Source organism: Coregonus clupeaformis, unplaced genomic scaffold, assembly GCF_020615455.1.
Source record: "Coregonus clupeaformis isolate EN_2021a unplaced genomic scaffold, ASM2061545v1 scaf0072, whole genome shotgun sequence".
NCBI classification, from domain to species: Eukaryota; Metazoa; Chordata; class Actinopteri; order Salmoniformes; family Salmonidae; genus Coregonus; species Coregonus clupeaformis.
Genome location: NW_025533527.1, coordinates 812,388 through 837,299, shown reverse-complemented (window position 1 = coordinate 837,299; position 24,912 = coordinate 812,388). Strand labels below are relative to the sequence as shown.

General features: G+C 40.3%; 1 protein-coding gene across 2 annotated transcripts; it reads right to left on the bottom strand.

Annotated features, from left to right (window-relative positions):
• Positions 1–11,520: 11,520 nt before the first annotated feature.
• ccdc172 (coiled-coil domain containing 172) lies at positions 11,521–23,360 on the bottom strand. Of its 2 annotated transcripts, none has more exons than XM_041867123.1 (9): positions 23,180–23,360; positions 22,912–22,997; positions 19,782–19,898; positions 19,482–19,647; positions 19,192–19,293; positions 18,754–18,856; positions 17,585–17,672; positions 15,814–15,895; positions 11,521–11,835 (listed from the first exon to the last, which is right to left on the bottom strand). In XM_041867123.1, the coding sequence occupies exons 1-8, from the start codon at positions 23,256–23,258 to the stop codon at positions 15,851–15,853; spliced, it is 786 nt and encodes a 261-aa protein (XP_041723057.1). In that variant the 5' UTR covers positions 23,259–23,360; the 3' UTR covers positions 11,521–11,835; positions 15,814–15,850. The 2 variants fall into 2 exon arrangements, with proteins under 2 accessions (XP_041723057.1, XP_041723056.1); XM_041867122.1 differs by lacking the exon at positions 11,521–11,835 and adding an exon at positions 14,903–15,144.
• Between the last annotated feature and the right edge of the window lie 1,552 nt (positions 23,361–24,912).

The following is a 24,912-nucleotide window of genomic DNA, read 5'->3' as shown; positions in this document are numbered from 1 at the left end:
CCAACAGTCATGACACCTCAGGCTGTGTTTCAACAGGCAGCCTAATTCTGATCTTTTTTTCACTAATTGGTCTTTTGGCCAACCAGATCAGCTCTGAAAAAGATCTGATGTGATTGGTCAAAAGACCAATTAGTGGAAAGAATATCAGAATTGGGCTGCCTATGTGTAAATGCAGCCTGAGTCGCATTCTAAACTGCTTATATGGATAGTCACATAGAGCATCCAGAGACTATTGAGTAACATACCGGTTTTTTTTACAGTATAGGCTACATGCCTCCATGCAACTGCCATCCGCACACTTTCACAAGTGACCAGCTTCAGTACCGAGTCAGACTGTCAACCACACATGCTGTGATCACCACAGACAGATTGGGGCAGGTGGTATTGACAGGAGTTTGACAGATTGGGGCAGGTGGTATTAACAGGTGTTTGACAGATTGGGGCAGGTGGTATTAACAGCTGTTTGACAGATTGGGGCAGGTGGTATTCACAGCTGTTTGACAGATTGGGGCAGGTGGTATTAACAGGTGTTTGACAGATTGGGGCAGGTGGTATTAACAGGTGTTTGACAGATTGGGGCAGGTGGTATTAACAGGTGTTTGACAGATTGGGGAAGGTGGTATTAACAGGTGTTTGACAGATTGGGGCAGTTGGTATTAACAGGTGTTTGACAGATTGGGGCAGGTGGTATTAACAGCTGTTTGACAGATTGGGGCAGGTGGTATTCACAGCTGTTTGACAGATTGGGGCAGGTGGTATTAACAGGTGTTTGACAGATTGGGGCAGGTGGTATTAACAGGTGTTTGACAGATTGGGCAGGTGGTATTAACAGGTGTTTGACAGATTGGGGAAGGTGGTATTAACAGGTGTTTGACAGATTGGGGCAGGTGGTATTAACAGGTGTTTGACCGATTGGGGCAGGTGGTATTAACAGGTATTTGACAGATAGGTATTAACAGGTGTTTGACAGATTGGGGCAGGTGGTATTAACAGGTGTTTGACAGATTGGGGCAGGTGGTATTAACAGGTGTTTGACAGATTGGGGCAGGTGGTATTAACAGGTGTTTGACAGATTGTGGCAGGTGGTATTAACAGGTGTTTGACAGATTGGGGCAGGTGGTATTAACAGGTGTTTGACAGATTGGGCAGGTGGTATTAACAGGTGTTTGACAGATTGGGGCAGGTGGTATTAACAGGTGTTTGACAGATTGGAGCAGGTGGTATTAACAGGTGTTTGACAGATTGGGGCAGGTGGTATTAACAGGTGTTTGACAGATCGGGCAGGTGGTATTAACAGGTGTTTGACCGATTGGGGCAGGTGGTATTAACAGGTGTTTGACAGATTGGTATTAACAGGTGTTTGACAGATTGGGGCAGGTGGTATTAACAGGTGTTTGACAGATCGGGGCAGGTGGTATTAACAGGTGTTTAACAGATTGGGGCAGGTTGTATTAACAGGTGTTTGATGCCTGGTCTTGAGTTCTTATCAAACAGACCTAAATATTACTTGTTAAAGACCTGCTCCGGTACTTTGGTGACTAGCAAGTAAGTATTTTTTAAACCTCCCGATTTAAGCTGGATGTGTCAATGTGTAGTTCATACATGCATAATCTATGAGCAGAATTACCGTCTTACCTCAATTAGCCAGGAAATCCCTAGTTTAAAAGTGACTGTTGTCTGCGCCATTTTACCTGCATTTCTCCCCACAAGATTCAACCCCTCGCCTTTTGAGTGACAGCTAGCAAAAATCACACATAGCAGAAGGAGAGAGAGCAGTGACGTGGTGCACATATCAGCACATACAGTATGTGATGTAGTACGCCATTTTCAGAGACCACTTTTGGCTCGTGGGTGCTACTTTCAGAACTACCGGCTAAAATGTATACAAAAGTACCAGCGAATCCAAGTGCGGAAGTGGCAGTGTGCTGCTCATAAGGCTCTGTACAAGTTCCATACAAAGTTCTGCAGAAATTCCCCAGATACTATTAGAGAAGTTGAGAGAGAGACTAAAAGCCATTTCTGTTTGTGTCCTGAGGCGGTGACATTTCTGGCGGACAGGTTATAAATACAACAGGGGACAACAGTGACATTTAAAAATAATGAACGCAACTCGGTGACTTGCTTAACGAAGGATCTGGTGAGGTGCACTGGTGTTAAAGTGCCAGCAGGTCTTTTCTCTCCCATGCTCCTTCATGTATGAGCCAAATCATTTCTGACACGTAATTCACTGGTCTTCTGCCGCTTTTGCACATTTTCACAGAGAGTAAAATGCTAAACCTCATGGTTGCCTGCTGGTGTTTTGAGTCATATGCTAATGCTAGTTGTATGTGACTCAAAGTTTGGGGGCAAGAGAGCAAAAATAACCTCCAAGTCGCTTCAGGAAATCATAATTAAGGGCTCTTAAGTAAGCATTTCACGGTAAAAACCTGTTGTATTCGGCGCATGTGACAAATACAATTTGATTTGATTTGATTATTAAGAGCGAGACAGTGGTGAAATTTAATTAGTGCAAAGAGTCCAGCTGATTTAACTGCTTGATAAGACTCCAAATCAAATAATATTTTATTTGCCACATGTGCCAAATACTACAGGTGTAGACATTACCGTGAAATGCTTACTTACGTAAGACATTCAAGAGCACTGTGTAGTGTAGCTGACTTTCAAACCGTTCAACATACAACTTAAACAAGCTCCAGTGGTGACTAAAAGCTGGCAAAGACAGTCATTCTAAAGTGTGTTGGGACCTGGCCCTGCCCTCAGTTCTACAGCATGTAATTCAAAATATTCAACAACAGGGGTAAAGAATGACTCACACATAGTAAATACTAAGAAAAACCACTTAGACACACAAATATAGCTATGCTACAGCAAGTTCACATTAGTTGTAACCAGACCGTTCAAAAAGCTGAGACTTTTTAAAACATAAAATACTTTGTAACCATTGCTGTAACAGTGTAACTAGGGCTATGTTGGACCCTCAGAGGATTTCTGCACATGTTCTCCCTCTGTTAAGAGCTCTGGCTATAAATAACGACAGAGGAGAGTGAGAATTGCGGCAGACGATGCCCTCGAGCACATCAATCTAAGAAGGAGACATCTGAGGATGCTCCAGCTGTGGCCGATGTTGGGCAGATTAACGCCCGGGACCCCTTTTACAGACGCCTGGCCAACGCCTCAGCACTGTCTCGCCGGCAGGTAAACCACAAAAAAATCACCACCATAAGCCCTATAGACGCTCCCCTTCCAACATGCCCTCCTCTCTCACAAGCCTTCTCCTTTCTTTTATGCCCTCCGTACAGACATCTGATTCAATAGTAATCACTGTTTTTATAGATTGGTGTTTGTTTTCCTTCCTCACTGATGTGCCACGAGTCTTTAGTTTTGATCCCCATCCACCTCCTATCTCTCTCTCTCTCTCTCTCTCTCTCTCTTCTCTCTCTCTCTCTGTCTGCCCCTACGTCTCCCTCCCTCAGTCCATCTCTCTCTCTCTGTCTGCCCCTACGTATGTCTCTGTCCATCCATCTCTCTCTCTCGCTCTCTCTCTCTCTCTCTGTCTGCCCCTACGTCTCCCTCTCTCCATCCATCCATCCATCCATCTCTCTCTCTCTCTCTCTCTCTCTCTCTGACTGTCTGCCCCTACGTATGTCTCCTTCCATCTATCTCTCGCTCTCTCTGTCTGTTCCTATGTATGTCTCAGTCCGTCCAGCTCTCTCTCTCTCTGCCCCTATGTCTCCCTCCCTCCGTCTCTCTCTCTCTCTCCCAGACGTTTTTTCTCCAGCCTTCAAAGCATATTCATGTTGAATCAACTCTCCCCTATCCATTAGCTGGCCATGCTAGCCTCTATTAGAGTAAGTTAAGTAACCAGTGTTGTGCCCCATCCTCTTCTCTCACTTTTCTAATGTTCTTACTAACACTCCTAATCTCCTTCTCTTTCCTTTCCCTTGTTTCTTTCCATTCCTGTCTCCCTTCTTCCCTCTAGCAATCCATCTCTCAAGTGAGTTCCTCTGTCTACATGGAATGCCCACTCTACATATCTGGTTGGTATAACATCAGAGTTAATGTATCAGTCCATTTGCTACTTCCATTGTGCTAAGGATCATTACGATTCATCAGAAATAATGCAGGTCATTAACTCCCTGATTAGGAACATATCTTCCATGCACATTGTGAATCTCGTACTTAATGTGGGTGTTAGTCACCTCTGATTTCAACAGGGGACCGGGTTTTTAATGTCTGACAGACAGTGTGGTTCCTCCAAGACCATTATAATCCTCCTCCATTACCTCACAGCATGTTAACCCACTGATCATTACAACCCACCAGATCCCTTTCATCTAATACCTCCAGATAAGGATCTATTCATTCTGAAGCATTAGGAACACCTGCTCGTTCCATGACATAGACTGACCAGGTGAATCCAGGTGAAAGCTATGATCCCTTATTGATGTCACTTGTTAAATCCACTTCAATCAGTGTATCAGTGTATATGAAGGGGAGGAGACAGGTTAAAGAAGGATTTTTAAGCCTTAAGACAATTGAGACATGGATTGTGTATGTATGCCATTCAGAGGCTGAATGGGCAAGACAAAAGATTGAAGTGCCTTTGAACAGTGTATAGTAGTAGGTGCCGGGTGCACCCATTTGTGTCAAGAACTGCAACGATGCTGTTTTTTTCAAGCTTTCACGTTTCCCGTGTGTACCACCCAAAGGACATCCAACCAACTTGACACAGCTGTGGGAAGCATTGGAGTCCCTGTGGAACGCTTTCGACACCTTGTAGAGTCCATGCCCCGATGAATTGAGGCTGTTCTGAGGGCAAAAGGGGGTGCAACTCAATATTAGGAAAGTGTTCCTAATGTTTTGTACACTCAGTGTATAAAACCACTTGCATCTACAGATGTAGGATCTTAATTTGAGCTAGTTTTCTCCAGCAGGAAAATAATCCTGCAGCAACAGGAAATGTGAATAAATATGCTATAATTAATGGACAATTTTTTAGGGGTTGATACATTTTTCGTAAGGGAAAATGAAGTCTGGAATTTCAAAGTGGAAATTATAAACTTCAGAAGCCTTTTTAGACCTCAAATACACCACATGTTTTACATTTCCTGCATTACATGAAAGTTATCCTGCATCAGGGTGATCAAATTAACATGCTACATCTGTAGGTACAGCAGGCATATCCCAAATGAAAAAATACTACAGTTTACTACAGAATACTACAGTACTTACTATAGAATTCTGTAGTAAACTGTAGTATACTGTAGAATACTATACTACACACAGCAGTATCCCTCGATCATGAATAGTACTTACTATAGAATGCTGTAGTGTACTGTAGAATACTATAGTAAATACTACAGTAATGTCCGCAAAAACACTACAGTCCACAAAAACACGACACTTTTTTTACTATAGTAAATACTACAGTATTGTGTTTGCCCAATCCCTTCCCCCATATTGCAATTCATGCCACCATAAATGAGAAACCTACATGCCAAGTATAGACCATATATTGTGTTCCCTACAGGTTATAGAAAAGAGCAGAAGCGCTGAACAATCTGTTCAGACCCCAGTCCTACCTACAGGTTATGGAAAATGTGCTCTTTTAGTATTTCTCCAGTAGGTTTCCTGAAGGAGAAAGCTTCCACTTCTATGTCAAAGATAATAAAACAAAAACACTATAGTAAATACTATACAGTAATGTCTGCAAAAACACTTCAGTAAATACTACAGTATACTACAGTCCACAAAAACACTACAGTAAATACTACAGTATAGTACAGTCTGCAAAAACACTACAGTAAATACTACAGTAAAATACAATCTGCAAAAACACTACATTAATTACTATAGTATATACTACAGTTTTCTTTTACTACAGAATTTCTACTATAGTTAACTGTAAATACTACAGTATACTACAGTAAATACTACAGTAAAGTCTGCAAAAACACTAAAGTGAATACTACACTCTTAGAAAAAAAGGTGCTATTTAGAACCTAAAAGTGTTATTCTGCTGTCCCCATTGGAGAACCCTTTGAATAACCCTTCTTGGTTCCATGTAGAACCATTTTGGTTCCAGGTAGAAACCTTTTGGGTTCCAAGTAGAACCCTTTTCACAGAGGGGTTCTACGTGTAACCCAAAAGGGTTCTACCTGGAACCAAAAAGGGTTCTACCCGTAACCAAAAAGGGTTCTCCTATGGGGACAGCCGAAGTACCCTTTCGGAACCCTTTTTTCTAAGAGTGTATAGTATTTATACCATATTGTACTATAGTATTTTTTTATGTGGGATGAGGAAATGAGCATAAGCTTATGGAATCCTATAAGGTCAGCTCCACAGGGGATTAATCCTGTTAGGTGTTGATTTTGTCAAAATGTATTATGGGTATGTAGAGCAGAGCTTATTTATTTATTGTGCAATCATACATGTTTAATGGAAATGATGACGTAAACATGAATTGACCTCATTTCTAAATAAATAAAATGCAATCTTGGATGTGTTTGGTTTTTCCTTCAAATAATTGTAGGTGAAAGATCGAAAACCAAATATGTGTCTTTAAAAGAAGACACACTCCAGTGTCTATTTAATGCTCTTCTTGTCACAGTGGATCACTCAAGCTGCTTCATCTTCTCTCATAAAGCAGAGTTGGAATCTAATATGGAAGAGACCTTAACAAGATTCTCTATCTCTTTCCTGGCATTTTAATGAGGTGTTGTGGTTTATTCAAATGAGTTCATTTATAGCAGTATAAAGAAAGGAATTAAACCGATAACTCTCACACACCCTGTGAGGTAAAACTGTGCTGGGGGATTTATAGGGATTTGTTTCATCATCACAGGCTTTGCACTTGACCACCCTGCTGCACAAGACTCAATGCTAACATGGGCAACGTGTTGGTAACGTATAAAATTACCTATACACTTTTTATCTCACATTTTTCAGCCAACTGAAACACATTAAATACATACACACTGTAATGTACAGTGATTTGAAATGTTACAAATTAATTATTCAACATCAACTTGAACTGCAAAGTTAACATTGGCATTAACTTTGTAGGTTTGCCTTTCAGCTAAAATAAATATTTCTAAAGCCAACTTTTAGGCTTTAGCCTTTTAGTCCCCCATTACCATCAACATTCTCATGGCTATTAGCCAATGAAACCCTCTTATTGCACTGAGAGGATAGAAGACCCATTATCATTAGCCGGTAGATGCTTGGCAATCCCCAAGACCAGGTAAACAAGGATAGACAACACTTTGGATCAATCCACAAACTACTCATCTGGACACATATTCCACGAAGGTTTTGCCACAGTTGACGTCACTAACTTTATATCACGCACTAACAAACATGAAGACATACTGTGCAATGAAATGTCTGTACAAACCTTGAATTATGGCAGCAGTACTAGCTATACTATGCCATTACATTTCTGCTGTGGAAAACAATGAACTCATCTACCATTTTCGCCATTGACAATGACATACGCTGCGTAAAGTCAATTATCTACAGTAAGTACTTGACATGCAGACAATGGATGCGAGTTCAATGTAAACAGCTATGGCAGAAGGCCCCTGTCAGTCTGGCCTCGATGGATAGCTGTGCCTGCCAGTGTTCTAGGAACACTGATTCACACTGAAAAATGTAGATATTTCCTTTTATCTTGTCTTTCTTTCTTGGCTTCCAGGACTGTAATGTGGATCTGGTTAGCAATAGCAAGCATGGGACTCTTAAGACTAGCAGGGAAAACATATACATATTAGAGAAATAAATGGCTGTTTTTACCTCTGCTTGTGGATTTGGAGTGCTTGTGCATTTGTAAAGTGCATGTTTCTGAGTGTTTACTAATCTTCTGCATACTATTGACTAACTGTATGTGCTGAGTGTTTGCCGAGAAAAAAGCTGAAGTCAAGGCTCTTCTTTTTCAATGAGTTATTTCCCCTTCACCTTAAGTGGATTCTGTGATGAGTCAATATGTGGAAACAGAATAGAAAACAGATGAGCAGGTCTCAGAGTGACTACTACCCTGCTGGGCCTTAGCTGCTTAATGACGGACATCCTACTTACAAGTTGCCTTTAAAAAGATCTCTGAGAAAACTGCCTCAAAAGCATGGTTAGGCAATTTCCCCCTCTCTTCCTTAATTCCAGTAATGTACAGTGAGGAAAAAAAGTATTTGATCCCCTGCTGATTTTGTACATTTGCCCACTGACAAAGACATGATCAGTCTATAATTTTAATGGTAGGTTTATTTGAACAGTGAGAGACAGAATAACAACAAAAAAATCCAGATAAACGCATGTCAAAAATGTTAGAAATTGATTTGCATTTTAATGAGGGAAATAAGTATTTGACCCCACTGCAAAACATGACATAGTACTTGGTGGCAAAACTCTTGTTGGCAATCACAGAGGTCAGACGTTTCTTGTAGTTGGCCACCAGGTTTGCACACATCTCAGGAGGGATTTTGTCCCACTCCTCTTTGCAGATCTTCTCCAAGTCATTAAGGTTTCAAGGCTGACGTTTGGCAACTCGAACCTTCAGCTCCCTCCACAGATTTTCTATGGGATTAAGGTCTGGAGACTGGCTAGGCCACTCCAGGACCTTAATGTGCTTCTTCTTGAGCCACTCCTTTGTTGCCTTGGCCGTGTGTTTTGGGTCATTGTCATGCTGGAATACCCATCCACGACCCATTTTCAATGCCCTGGCTGAGGGAAGGAGGTTCTCACCCAAGATTTGACGGTACATGGCCCCGTCCATCGTCCCTTTGATGCGGTGAAGTTGTCCTGTCCCCTTAGCAGAAAAACACCCCCAAAGCATAATGTTTCCACCTCCATGTTTGACGGTGGGGATGGTGTTCTTGGGGTCATAGGCAGCATTCCTCCTCCTCCAAACACGGCGAGTTGAGTTGATGCCAAAGAGCTCGATTTTGGTCTCATCTGACCACAACACTTTCACTGAGTTCTCCTCTGAATCATTCAGATGTTCATTGGCAAACTTCAGATGGGCCTGTATATGTGCTTTCTTGAGCAGGGGGACCTTGCGGGCGCTACAGGATTTCAGTCCTTCACGGCGTAGTGTGTTACCAATTGTTTTCTTGGTGACTATGGTCCCAGCTGCCTTAAGATCATTGACAAGATCCTCCTGTGTAGTTCTGGGCTGATTCCTCACCGTTCTCTTGATCATCGCAACTCCACGAGGTGAGATCTTGCATGGAGCCCCAAGCCGAGGGAGATTGACAGTTCTTTTGTGTTTCTCCCATTTGCAAATAATCGCACCAACTGTTGTCACCTTCTCACCAAGCTGCTTGGCGATGGTCTTGTAGCCCATTCCAGCCTTGTGTAGGTCTACAATCTTGTCCCTGACATCCTTGGAGAGCTCTTTGGTCTTGGCCATGGTGGAGAGTTTGGAATCTGATTGATTGATTGCTTCTGTGGACAGGTGTCTTTTATACAGGTAACAAGCTGAGATTAGGAGCACTCCCTTTAAGAGTGTGCTCCTAATCTCAGCTCGTTACCTGTATAAAAGACACCTGGGAGCCAGAAATCTTTCTGATTGAGAGGGGGTCAAATACTTATTTCCCTCATTAAAATGCAAATCAATTTATAACATTTTTGACATGCGTTTTTCTGGATTTTTGTTGTTGTTATTCTGTCTCTCACTGTTCAAATAAACCTACCATTAAAATTATAGACTGATCATTTCTTTGTCAGTGGGCAAACGTACAAAATCAGCAGGGGATCAAATACTTTTCTCCCTCACTGTACAGAGAGGCTTTTATTAAAGGGTAATCAATTTTGCAGACATGATACACAACAGATATTTATGTACTGTTTCTTTTGGGGATGAATAAGAGCCCCGTGACTTTTGACTGTGTGGAAGTAATCAATCTTAAAATAAAACGAAAGAGCGATTAAAAGGAATATTCATTATTATCGAATAATGTGTTGCCACTTGCCGTGTTTGAACTTTCCCTCGAGGCACTAGTCCAGACAACACATAATCTCAACCGTAGGTGTCAGCAGCTTGAATATCAATTAGCTTAGTCTCGGAAACAGGAATTCATCCATGTGAATGATTTGACAACTGAGCTGCATTTTCTCACACTTCGGTAATTTAATACAATAAAGATGAAGGGGGTGTAGAATCCAGGGAGAATGTCATTGGTTTTTGAAAAAGGTTCAACCCTGTTATCGCCAACCATTCATCACAGCACTGATACCGGTCACAGGGGCATAGCAGCGTGTGCAATGGATGATCAGATTTGTATTACAATAACCATTTTCTGATGTCTATCCAGCCTGCCTCTATCCATAGAAAGGGCTGACCATATAATTTGAATTCTAATTATACGTGTGCTACATTCACTGTCTGCAGTGATTTACAGTTTATTTTTGCATTCGTTATCATAAATGTGGTACACACTATACTGATTGCAATTTACAAGACAACAAAAGTATGCCATGAAACAAAGATTAATGCATTGCATTGCCAGTAAATGCAGTAAATATATTGTCAAATAGTAAACTATGTCAAAAGATGATAGTTTGTGTGACAAAGACAACAGCTTGTATGTTGTATTTAAATAATTTAATTTTTTTTCTCTGAAATCAAAACCCCCTTTCCGTCTTAATGAGCTCAATTTCGTTTCCAAAACTCTAAATAATTAATGTTTCTCTGATCATCTCCATACATAATGAATGCCACCCATAATTAATTATTTAGCCAGTCATGCTTTTGGACTCAACCGATCCCTTTGGCCATGTGCAGGCAAGGACACAAATGGGTCTTTGATATCTTACAGTAACATGGCGAGGTCCATGCATCATTGCCAGCAAAAGCAAGGCAACATTTACTCAACAGAAACAAAATAACTAATTGACTAGAGGGTGAACCTGCAACATTGTTGTCCCAAGTTCAAAATATAATTACAGTGTCTTGTTTTTCATAGATGTGTATGTACACCTTTGTCACAAGTTTATTATGCTGTCTGTTCATCAACTCCCTTTTCATTGGGGTCAACATGTTACGAGTACATTATGCTACGCTTTATAATCCACCCACTGCCAGTATTACACCAATAAACCACTAAATAATTTTAGTACTTGTATTGAGCAATGTGAACAATGTGAACTGCAACTCCCTCAATTCCATTAAATATGAAAAAAGTCCTCCTGACATTGCAAACAACATGAATATACCCTAACAACAATTCACTCATCCCTGAGGAATAGTATTAGCAGCATAATTAACCTGTAATTAAGCAAAGATCTAAGTTGCTTGTTCTTATTGGTAATTACGGTGAAACAGTTTAATCATGTTTACTTTATATATTGTAACACAGAAATGAACAACTCAATAGTATTTTAAACTAAAATGTACACATGGATGTCTCTTCTAAAAAGAATGAAGCATTATCATACATTTCAAATTTAAAATAACAACTGCCAGCATCAACAAATGTAAAGTGATCAATTGACAATGTTTTAAAATACATGCAGTAACAGTGCCCCCATCAGCTCAGTTAAGGAATTCACTCTAACATGTATAAAGTGAATACAACTCATGTACAGTTAATATAATGCTGCCAAAAACATCATGCAAAACCAACGTAATGTCATCTCTGTGAGAAATTGTTCCAGTATTAACAAAAATGAAGAAATTCTGACTAAAAGAAAATAGCTTACTGGTTTTCAGAACAAATGCAGAATCAGTGAAATCCACAGCCTGGCCCATGACTGGAAAATTGGGCAGCTGCTACATCAACTCTGTACCCTCCCCAAAGTCCAGTCAGTCGTTTAATACACCAACAGTGGTTACAACTCAGGCTGAGGAAAGAAACACAACATTGACAACATGATAAAAACTAAAACAATTGCAGAATCAGTTCTACTTTGCTTTTGCTCACTGACAGGTAAGAAGGCAAGCCATGATGGGAGTAGAAACTTAATTGGGCCTTCATATTCATTATACATGTTTGAGTTTATGGTAACAATGTATTGAAACACAGTAGGCCTACATGCCGAGTATCAACCTGTCACATCACAGTACTCATCCTTCCATCAGCAGAACAACTATGACAGAGACTAGGTTGATACTGTTGTGTAATATTGAATGGTCTGCCAGCTGTCTTCTCATATGCTGTTTCTCAGGAGGAAGATGTTGGGAATAATAGCTACTCCTCATCCAAACAGCTCTCTACTCAGCTTCAGGTATGGATACCTTCATCATTCATTGAATTGTGTGTAAAATACTGTTAAATCTATTCAATCAAGGAAACTTGAGCACCATCGTCCACTTTTACCGATGTTGCAATGTTGATCAATTGCTCCGGGTAAATCTAGCTTGACGTTGACATGTTTTGGTACTTGGATTTCAAACAGATGAATGGCATCTCTTTCCATCTGACATCTCCTTCCACATGACATATCTTTCCATATGTAAACAGGAAGCAGCACAATATGCTGAAAACGTTCCTAGCCAGTGGAGCGATAACTAGACTGCTGTTGTGCTGAACTCGCTGCGAACACTGACAGACAGTCTACAGAAACATAAAAAAAACAGTTAAGAGTCTTGAGCAAAACACTGATCTGTGTGCAATAAGAATTATGTTGCTGATTACGACTTTATTGGGCGCAAATAAGCTATGGCAGAGCAAATGGCCTCATTTTGTGTAACCCATAATTACAATGGCTTTACTTTGTGTCTTTCTAAAGGTATTACTTAATTAATTATTGTGTTACTGTGTATGTTTTCCTCATATAGTTTGCAAGGAGTTTGAGCCCAAACAGTGTCCAGCTGCAGTAGCCCAGAGTAAAGGAGGACTTGTGTGTGTCAGCATCAACAAGAAGTGTTATTGTAAACCCATGAGCAATGAGGTACTCTTTCCTGTAACATCACAGGCCTATGAGCTAAAAGCCTCTCATACTCACACTTTCTACAAAAAAATAGTTTCTACAGAAATACAATTAAAGGAATAACAAATTAGGAACAAGAAAATTAAATAGAAATGTTTGGTTCTTAAATCATTATTTGCCATATTTGCCAAATTCATTACACAGGGCTATGATTGTGTGTTCTTGAGGAGAAGTCATCTGTATGGGGAGTGCAGTACAGACACCAGACACAAATGGACAATCCATTACATCGGAGGGAACAAGCTGGCCGTTTGCAACAGAAAGTCCCCTCTGTAAAGCCTCTATAAAGGTTATATTTAACTCCACAGAAAGGCCATGGTGCACAGCCTGTACAGCTGGAATATTTAACACTGTAACTAAATAATCCTCTAATTCTGGTGTAAAGTCTTAAAGGCCCAGTGCAGTCAGAAACGTGATTTTCCTGTGTTTTATATACGTTTCCACACCATGAGGTTGGAAAAATACTGTGAAATTGTGAAAATTATTATATTTTAGTGTAAGAGCTGTTTAAAAAGACCTTTGGCCTGCCTGGTGACATCACCATGCAGTTCATTAGTTAATAGACCAATAACAAATAAACTTCCAAACCACTCTGCCAATAACAGCTCATTTTCAGTTTTCCTCTTCCCACTCAGACACTCCCAGACAATCCTAGCAAAATTCTTGCTTGAGAAATTTCCCTTTGCTAAGAAGCTATTTTTGTTTGAAAGCAATCACAGTAAGATACTTAATTGTTACCCAGAAATGATTTGATATTGAGATAAAAATGGCTGCATTGGACCTTTAAGTCATATTGAAATAAGGATGATATGTTTCAAAGTCAATGCTTTTCAAAAAGTCCTAAAAGTGTGTGTCCCTTTGTCTATGCAAAATCCTCAAGTCCTATTGCAGGAGCTGAAACAGCCTACTTTCCCAAGGACCAGGACTGCCTGACGACCAAGAGTTACAATGATCTTGAGGCTAAGCTCATTCAATGAGCTGAAGAGCAAAAAGCCCATGGAGGGAGAGCCAGAATATGCCTGTCTCGTCTGTGGATAACCTTAACAGAGAGGAGTGAGACTAGAGGGGAAAGATTCAGTTAGTCGTTGAAGTTGCCAGAGATTTTTTTTTGTAATTTAGCAGATGCTCTTATCCAGAGCGACTTACAGTTAGTGAGTGCATACATTTTTCATACAGAGATAAGATTCATTTTCCTCTGCTACGACAATCCTTGCACTATCACTAGCTGCTAACACTCAACATTAATGAGGAGAAAAATGCAGAAGCTTGACATCATTGTGCTCAGCAGAACTGAAGTATGGAAGAAATGTTAACGAAATGAGGAGATTAATCGTTTAATGTCAAATGCACATATTTTTATTTTGTCATCACTACTTTATTTTTCTGACTTCCTGTAGCAACATTACTTTGTGTGTCAATATTTCTCTAACAACCAGCACCTCAGGTTTAGGTGTCAGACAGAGTGGGTGGATTTGTTGCATACATATTCACTTCTACTTTTAGACACCAAACGTTTTTCACGCAGGTTGCATATGTCTTATTTGATGTGCTTTAAATTCAAATAAAAAATGCAGTTGTTAAATGGTCAGACTACCGCAATCTCAAAGGATATAAAATAAGCATTTTCAAATCCCAGGTGATGTGAGGATTATGTTATCAGAATACTGCCAGTTCAGAAGCTGCAAACCACTTAGTCAAATGGCCTGATTTGAATTAATCCGGGTCATGCTCTGAAGTCAACAGAACAAAGACTCAAAACGGGATTTGAACTCATTAACTATTACATCATAAGTCAATCAACTGACGGTCAATCAAATCCAGGGATGACATGGAAATGATCTAGAAATAATACATGCTAGATCCCATAATCATCAATTATTTTAATGAGTCATTGTGTTGGTACTACTACATGAACAAGAACATCCTGTCTGGTTGGCCATCATGTGTGGTGTAAAATGGCCTCTAGAGGGCAGCAAATAATACAGCCAGCAATCTCTGCAAACATTTACAGTTTTAATGGTCTTCTCTCTTTATGGACATTAATGACCATTTAATACAATTATAGCCATGGATCACATTGGGATTTTGTCGGTGGTGTAAAAGTAATACTCATGCTATATTTTCTATAAATTCAAAATAAGAAATTTCAAGAAATATCACTGACATTAGTCATTAATTCCTCTGAACTGGCAGCTTTGAGGTTGAAAACTGCTTCTGTACCTGGAAACAGAGACCATTGACCGGCATCACATCAAAAACATATACATGTACACTACCCCTTAGGCTAAGACCATCATCTGATTCATTTGTATTTTCATGGAAAAACAACCAGAAAATTCCACTTTACAGTGGAGTTCTAGATATGTTTTGATTATTACTGTTCTCTGATTCTAACTGCTATGTTATTTCTTTCCTATTCTATTCATAGTCCATATACACATATTTCATTGTCAGCCTGGTTCAGTCAGATTTGCTGTACAATGTGATACTGCAACTTCAATAATTTCCACTAGAGGGTAGTTATAATCATTTTCAGGGGTAAAGAATACGTTGGTAAAACAAATGCATGGGATTTGCTCCTTCTCTATATCACACGAAGAATATCATCCCGTCTCAATACCTAATCTATGGCTAAAATCCTATCATGTCTTGGTAATGACATGTTTGGTGGGTAAAGCCAAGACCTTCAATGAGCTGACAGTAAAGTAAAACAAAATAAGTACTTTGACTAGCTGTCTGAAATAAAATAAGGCAAGAACTGTGAATCACCGTGAATATTTTCAAAGACAAAATTTGTAAAATACACAAAATCATTATGTTTTTTTTGTTTTGTCTAAATGTTTTTAAGACTGCTGGTATAATCAATCTCTCTCCTAACCTCTAACATACCTCTGGAAATGTCCTCTGCCAGAAACACGTTTGGACACTATGTGAAATTCCTTGAGTATTGTGGAGTCTTCTGAGACAGTTTCTGCAATAAAAAATGTCCTGTTACAATAAGAGCTATTGACTTCATTTGAGGCTCATACAGTGAGGGAAAAAAGTATTTGATCCCCTGCTGATTTTGTACGTTTGCCCACTGACAAAGAAATTATCAGTCTATAATTTTAATGGTAGGTTTATTTGAACAGTGAGAGACAGAATAACAACAACAAAATTGAGAAAAACGCATGTCAAAATGTTATAAATTGATTTGCATTTTAATGAGGGAAATAAGTATTTGACCCCCTCTCAATCAGAAAGATTTCTGGCTCCCAGGTGTCTTTTATACAGGTAATGAGCTGAGATTAGGAGCACACTCTTAAAGGGAGTGCTCCTAATCTCAGCTTGTTACCTGTATAAAAGACACCTGTCCACAGAAGCAATCAATCAATCAGATTCCAAACTCTCCACCATGGCCAAGACCAAAGAGCTCTCCAAGGATGTCAGGGACAAGATTGTAGACCTACACAAGGCTGGAATGGGCTACAAGACCATCGCCAAGCAGCTTGGTGAGAAGGTGACAACAGTTGGTGCGATTATTCGCAAATGGAAGAAACACAAAATAACTGTCAATCTCCATTGGCCTGGGGCTCCATGCAAGATCTCACCTCGTGGAATTGCAATGATCATGAGAACGGTGAGGAATCAGCCCAGAACTACACAGGAGGATCTTGTCAATGATCTCAAGGCAGCTGGGACCATAGTCACCAAGAAAACAATTGGTAACACACTACGCCGTGAAGGACTGAAATCCTGCAGCGCCTGCAAGGTCCCCCTGCTCAAGAAAGCACATATACAGGCCCGTCTGAAGTTTGCCAATGAATATCTGAATGATTCCGAGGAGAACTGGGTGAAAGTGTTGTGGTCAGATGAGACCAAAATCGAGCTCTTTGGCATCAACTCAACTCGCCGTGTTTGGAGGAGGAGGAATGCTACCTATGACCCCAAGAACACCATCCCCACCGTCAAACATGGAAGTGGAAACATTATGCTTTGGGGGTGTTTTTCTGCTAAGGGGACAGGACAACTTCACCGCATCAAAGGGACGATGGACGGGGCCATGTACCGTCAAATCTTGGGTGAGAACCTCCTTCCCTCAGCCAGGGCATTGAAAATGGGTAGTGGATGGGTATTCCAGCATGACAATGACCCAAAACACACGACCAAGGCAACAAAGGAGTGGCTCAAGAAGAAGCACATTAAGGTCCTGGAGTGGCCTAGCCAGTCTCCAGACCTTAATCCCATAGGAAATCTGTGGAGGGAGCTGAAGGTTCGAGTTGCCAAACGTCAGCCTCGAAACCTTAATGACTTGGAGAAGATCTGCAAAGAGGAGTGGATCAAAATCCCTCCTGAGATGTGTGCAAACCTGTTGGCCAACTACAAGAAACGTCTGACCTCTGTGATTGCCAACAAGGGTTTTGCCACCAAGTACTAAGTCATGTTTTGCAGAGGGGTCAAATAGTTATTTCCCTCATTAAAATGCAAATCAATTTATAACATTTTTGACATGCGTATTTCTGGATTTTTTTGTTGTTATTCTGTCTCTCACTGTTCAAATAAACCTACCATTAAAATTATAGACTGATCATGTCTTTGTCAGTGGGCAAACGTACAAAATCAGCAGGGGATCAAATACTTTTTTCCCTCACTGTAGATTTGAATAGCTCAGAGTGATTACCGATTGCAGGAACAGGATTTCAGAGCTAAGGGCTTCTCTCAGCAGCTCCAGCTCTTCTTCTTTGTGCATCTCCAGCTCCTTTTTGAGTCTAAGACACATTTGGAATGTTAAGTGTCTGAAAAGCTAGTCTCTCATTACACACCCACGTTAAATGTAACATAAAAAAAGTATCTAACATGAATTGAAGAGTTGGACCAATATTATACAACGGGTGGTTCTAATCCTGAATGCTGATTGGTTAAAACCGCATTCCAGCCGGTGTCTATTCCACAAGTTACCACCGGGTAAGTCTATGACCTTAAAATTGTATGGTTTGCACACTTACACTTTTAAAAAGACAGCACTCATTAAATTGACATGCATTCAATTTCAAACAATCAATAGGTGAGTAAAAAGCGTGATTAATGAACACACTCAAGAGGAATTATCATAACAGTGAGTGGGCTTCAGCTTCCCCAAAAGCCCCACCCTCAGCACATCCTGTGGACTAATCAGGCCGTCAGTAATGAAGGAGATTTGTGGGGACAGAGGAACAGAACATGCTTCCCCCACGTATGATTTAAGAGCAGGAGGAGGCAAACACTTCCTCCCTGGGCTAGATTCGGTATCGATCCATCCTTCTCATTAAGCTCTTCACATGAGAATCGGAGGATGTTCTTTTTTGACCAGATAATACAGGCAACAGATCAAAGCCTTAATGAAAGAGATTGGGGTAATGTTGCTTTATTTAAGCATCCTGATCTGAAGAGTGCCAGAGAGGCAGGATGGGTGCAGGTCCTTTCAGCGCATCTCAAGCAGGATCATTAGCAGGATGAGACAGGAAGACAATAAATGTGCAACGACTTGTGACCCACACACCAAATACCCAGAGCCTTGCTGTTCTGTCAGAATTGCCAATATGATCATTGGTATGTCTGTAAAACACAGTCCTCACGTATATATTGTATATGCTTCCAAGCACATTTGTGCTCTAACTTCTGACTCTATACACAACCCAGGATAAGCCTTGATGTAGCAGTAACGGACCACTCTCCTCACGCAAAACGTTATCCACGCAATTTAGCTAGTCAGTGAGGCTCCAAGCAAGGCAATGGCATCCAGAGTGATTAAGGAGTACATTGCATGTCTCCCACGGTACAGCTGGCCAGTTTGTATGCGCAGTTGATTACCTTAAGCAAGTGCTGTCTGTGAGGGGCTTCTGGGTGACCATCAGACTCTCTGCACTTAAGGATTCGGTCATTGATTTAGCCTCATTCAGCTGGCTCTCCAGGTCTGAAATGAACAACGGTTAATGTAAACATTACCTCCACATACCAGTCAGTGTTTCCCTAAAGAAAATGACACTCGGGGATGGATTCAGTTCAGTCTACACATGTTCTACTGTACGTTGTCATTCGGATTGTTTGTGTTAGCTGGTGGTCCTCTGTAGCTCAGCTGGTAGAGCACGGTGCTTGTAACGCCAGGGTAGTGGGTTCGATCCCCGCGACCACCCATACACAAAAATGTATGCACGCATGACTGTAAGTCGCTTTGGATAAAAGCGTCTGCTAAATGGCTTATTATTATTCAAACGTCTCCCTGACAACAGAGCTGGATCAAATCTGTACCTCTCATAATATGTTCCAGTCCTTGTAGCTCCAAATGGAGACCTCTCTTTTCTTCTTGCATAGAGTTCATCCGAGTATTCTTCCGGCCCATGGACTCCATCTCTAAGACAGAATGGAAAATACAGTACAAGTGGTCACCATAAAGCCTCAGGGTTGGTCAGAACAGGGCATGGTTAGTGTAGCATCAGGTTATATAATGTAAATAAATGATTCATTCATAAACTAGCAATACCCAATGGAATACAAAATGACCCTACTTCACATATTAATATAAACAGTGGCTTCTCTACCTTTGTTTAAAGAGTTAACCTCCTCCTCCAAGTTCTGTATCTCAGATTGGGTTTGGCTCTCGAACACAGTCTCCCTGTTATTCAAAAGGCCAAAGTCGCTGTTGAAAGTCATTGTCTCTTTCATGAATTTCTCCTGTTCCTCCTTCGACGACTTCTTTATTTTCTCCTTCAAACATATGAGCACAGTAAAAAAGGTAATTAGGTTAATGTAGCTTAGATCTATTGAATAACAATGTACTGTCATGTTGTATTTGTTTTACGTTTGAGTGTGCTTGAATGCCCTTGACGGGAACCACTCACCAAGTGTTTCCTGAGATCCCTCTGCTGTCTCAAAAGCTCCCCTGCCTGCTTTTCAATTTGTACTTGACGCTTTTTCATTAGGTCATACTGCAGCTTTGTCTCTGATAGATGCTGAGCCTGGAAGGACACACTTTTAGCAGTTCCATAAAACAAAACAAAAACTATACTTTGGTTAGCCTATCACGTTCCATGAAGTTTGATACTTGATTGAACAGTTAATATTCTGAAATCAAGGGAAAATATACATTATCTCTTAAAAAGCTTGTTTATAGGTCATTATAGTAGTTACAATACAGGCACACTGTATTGCCTAGCCTCACCATTCCCCTCACAATATTTATATATATTTTTTTATAAGCCATTCAGCAACAAAAAAAAGGCAAATGGTACCATTAAGGTAATTACATACTACCTGGCTTCAAATGATATAAGCAATTGTGAAGGTTAATTGTGCTTGTGGAAAGCATTGAAAATTACTGTCTAAAATGCATGGCATTCAGGACAATTGGTTACTATGAGTATTAAAGTTACTGCAAAGTTAAAAATAAAACAGTAACCTTTAGGTGTCCTGAATATAATGAAGGGAACACTTAAAGAGAGCTTGAAAGTACAGTCTGGCTGAAGACAAATTGATGATTGAGCAAGCCAAGTGTCATAGGCTATGGAACAAAAAACACGAAGTTTGAGCTGTTTCATAATGATAGTGTGATTAAAACACTTTATCATACCTAAAAAAAAGTCCTGCAAATAGTTTTAGCTATCTCCACAAAAGAACATAATTGTCTCCCAGAAACAAACTTGCAGTGAAAGATCACACTATGCAGTCTGAAATATACTGTATCTTATCATTGCATTAGTTGACATGATTAAGCAGAATGATATCTAGTCAAACATGTATATGTATGCTATTAACCTACAGTGGCTCAATTTAGCATAATCTTAAACATAAGTAAAATAGATGGAGCATATTTACTGAAGCTATACATTGGGGAGAACAAGTATTTGATACACTGCAGATTTTGCAGGATTTCCTACTTACAAAGCATGTAGAGGTCTGTAATTTTTATCATAGGTACACTTCAACTGTGAGAGACGGAATCTAAAACAAAAATCCAGAAAATCACATTGTATGATTTTTAAGTAATTAATTTGCATTTTATTGCATGACATAAGTATTTGATCACCTACCAACCAGTAAGAATTCCGGCTCTCACAGACCTGTTAGTTTTTCTTTAAGAAGCCCTCCTGTTCACCACTCATTACCTGTATTAACTGCACCTGTTTGAACTCATTACCTGTATAAAAGACACCTGTCCACACACTCAATCAAACAGACTCCAACCTCTCCACAATGGCCAAGACCAGAGAGCTGTGTAAGGACATCAGGGATAAAATTGTAGACCTGCACAAGGCTGGGATGGGCTACAGGACAATAGGCAAGCAGCTTGGTGAGAAGGCAACAACTGGAAGAAAATGGAAGAAGTTCAAGATGACGGTCAATCACCCTCGGTCTGGGGCTCCATGCAAGATCTCACCTCGTGGGGCATCAATGATTATGAGGAAGGTGAGGGATCAGCCCAGAACTACACGGCAGGACCTAGTCAATGACCTGAAGAGAGCTGGGACCACAGTCTCAAAGAAAACCATTAGTAACACACTACGCCGTCACGGATTAAAATCCTGCAGCGCACGCAAGGTCCCCCTGCTCAAGCCAGCGCATGTCCAGGCCCGTCTGAAGTTTGCCAATGACCATCTGGATGATCCAGAGGAGGAATGGGAGAAGGTCATGTGGTCTGATGAGACAAAAATAGAGCTTTTTGGTCTAAACTCCACTCGCCATGTTTGGAGGAAGAAGAAGGATGAGTACAACCCCAAGAACACCATCCCAACCGTGAAGCATGGAGGTGGAAACATCATTCTTTGGGGATGCTTTTCTGCAAAGGGGACAGGACGACTGCACCGTATTGAGGGGAGGATGGATGGGGCCATGTATCGCGAGATATTGGCCAACAACCTCCTTCCCTCAGTAAGAGCATTGAAGATGGGTAGTGGCTGGGTCTTCCAGCATGACAACGACCCGAAACACACAGCCAGGGCAACTAAGGAGTGGCTCCGTAAGAAGCATCTCAAGGTCCTGGAGTGGCCTAGCCAGTCTCCAGACCTGAACCCAATAGAACATCTTTAGAGGGAGCTGAAAGTCCGTATTGCCCAGCAACAGCCCCGAAACCTGAAGGATCTGGAGAAGGTCTGTATGGAGGAGTGGGCCAAAATCCCTGCTGCAGTGTGTGCAAACCTGGTCAAGACCTACAGGAAACGTATGATCTCTGTAATTGCAAACAAAGGTTTCTGTACCAAATATTAAGTTCTGCTTTTCTGATGTATCAAATACTTATGTCATGCAATAAAATGCAAATTAATTACTTAAAAATCATACAATGTGATTTTCTGGATTTTTGTTTTAGATTCCGTCTCTCACAGTTGAAGTGTACCTATGATAAAAATTACAGACCTCTACATGCTTTGTAAGTAGGAAAACCTGCAAAATCGGCAGTGTATCAAATACTTGTTCTCCCCACTGTATGTGATATTCAGCTGCAGCCTATACTGTAGTTCAGAGGTTATTGCATCTCATCTCAATGAATGACTCTTTTGATTTGACCCCTGTAATTGTCAATCTTGTTATGTTCCTTTTTGACATGTACAGGAAGTGCTCAACAATATTATGAAAAGTTAATGAATCTATCTTCCACACATAATTCATTTCAAGCATGTTAAAAGGTTGCTTGCTATAATGCTAATGTAATCCTGCGGAAATTAGGAATTGATTTTGTACCGCCACTTGCAATTGATCCACAGTCTCTGATGAGGCCTCTACTAGATTAAGGGTTTTAATCATACAATGAATCACCTCTTTAATGTGTGTCAATATGTATCAATATACTGCACTTAATCTGTCAACACACTCTCTAGGACTAACTAATGTAGCTATTTTACTGTACACCTCTGTAGCCTACATTCACTGTTCAATGAAATGTCTGTTCTTATCTCTGTCACTTCAACAATATTGTGTCAGACCATGCTTTGAGGTTTGCTCTCTCAAACACATAGGTAATGATAACAGCAGATTCACCTTTTCATCAAGTTCCTTGGAGAGACATTCTGATTTTTCTGTCAATGACTTGACCCTGTCTTGACATCTTGCAATAGCAGCCTTGACTGAAAGAACATTGAAAAATAAAATACAAAAGTGACCTTCATGACAAACACAAGGAGTCACACTCTATCCCCCAATTCCTGCAAAAAGTCAATTGAAAACGAAAAGTTGGTTAATTTAGCTAACATTGCGTCAATAACATCTAGCTAGCTATTAGAAAAGGAAATTCTGGTATGCAGCTCACCCTCTTGAGATAATCGCGTTTTCTCCAATATTTGCTGTTCAGTTAGTAGAATTTCTTGAAACAGAGTATCCAAACTCATATCTTTATCGGAAAAATAGAATATCTAGCTATATTCACTTGTAAATTGTTTATTAAATATGACGTTTGCCAGGACAGCAGTAAAACATACAAGTTTGTTGAGATTCCAGTCGAATTCCCGCCAACAAATGTGCACGTGTTCTATAGCGCGCATGTATACCTATTCTAGAGTGCGCCAGCCTTTTTGATGGCATGAAACTTTTACCAGAAAACCTACTAATATCGTGTCAAATTGAAAATTGTCCTCACCCAAATTGATGTGTGTCTTAGCCCTACAGAAATATGTTGAACCTGGGGTAGCCTAGGGGGCTTTTCATTGTAGCCTATAGGCCTATCACCATGAATACATTCTGTAGGCCTAAACATACTGAGAAATGTCCCAGTGCAGCCATTCTCTCAAGATCGCTTTCATTCATCACAGAGCTGCTTCAATGAACTATTAGTTCTGCCATCCACAGTATTGTTTTGACGTTTGTAAGCACAGTCAGCAATCAATAGCTTTAATTCAGTGCCATTTGCTCCTTCAAGATTTGTCACATAGGCCAATAGAGGCTAATTCTTTACTTTAACCAATTTTCTCCTGAGCACTGCTGGAAAGAATGGTTTTGAGCCAGTGCCATGAAGCACATTAAAGTGTGAATGCCTGCTTCTTTATATGACCAAGACTATATCATTCTGACATTCATTTGCTAAATTAATAGTAAATATTGATTGAGGCTTTTCATAAATCCCTAGGCCTATTTATGTTCCTCCTTATGCATTCACAGAATTTCTATTGCTATTGTCCAGTAGAATTCCCCTACACTGTAAAAAAAAATATCCTGTTGTTTTTATGGTAACTTACTGCCAGCCAATTACCTGTAAGTTACTGTAAAAAAATGTATATTCTGTTAATGTATTCTGTTACCGTAAATTCCATAGAAACTTTGGTTGAACAGTTAAACCAACATTTATTGGGAATTTATGGTAACACACTGTGCTGTGGAAACCTGCTCGTTGTACTTTTTTTTTTTCTCAGTAAGTTACTATAAAAACAACATACTTTTTTTACAGAATCACCCACATCATTTTCTGGGCTACCTAATACAAGAAGATAGGCGTATGTGCACTTAGCTTGCTTCTGTGTTTGTTAAACCGTCATCGGGGGGCAGGTAGCTTAGTGGGTAAGAGCATTGTGCCAGTAACCGGAAGGTCGCTGGTTCTAATCCCCGAGCCGACTAGTAGAAAAATCTGTAGATGTGCCCTTAAGCAAGGCATTGAGCCCTAATTGCCAATGTAAGTCGCTCTGGATAAGTCACTTGCCTAAAATGTAAATATAAGCCTACTCTCAGACAAGCATTTGGTTTATTAAACTTTTTTCAGCAGATTACATGGTCCGTTAATAGTTTGGTGCCAATTCATGCCCAGTTTGGAGGAGCCAACTTTGCCTCACGGGTTTAGTTTCTCCCTATTTGTTATTTTGAGATTACATAAATATATAGTCTTTGTGTATGGGTGGTCCTCTGTAGCTCAGCTGGTAGAGCACGGCGCTTGTAACGCCAGGGTAGTTGGTTCGATCCCCGGGACCACCCATACACAAAAAAAAATGTATGCACGCATGACTGTGTCGCTTTGGATAAAAGCGTCTGCTAAATGGCATATTATTGTGTCATTTG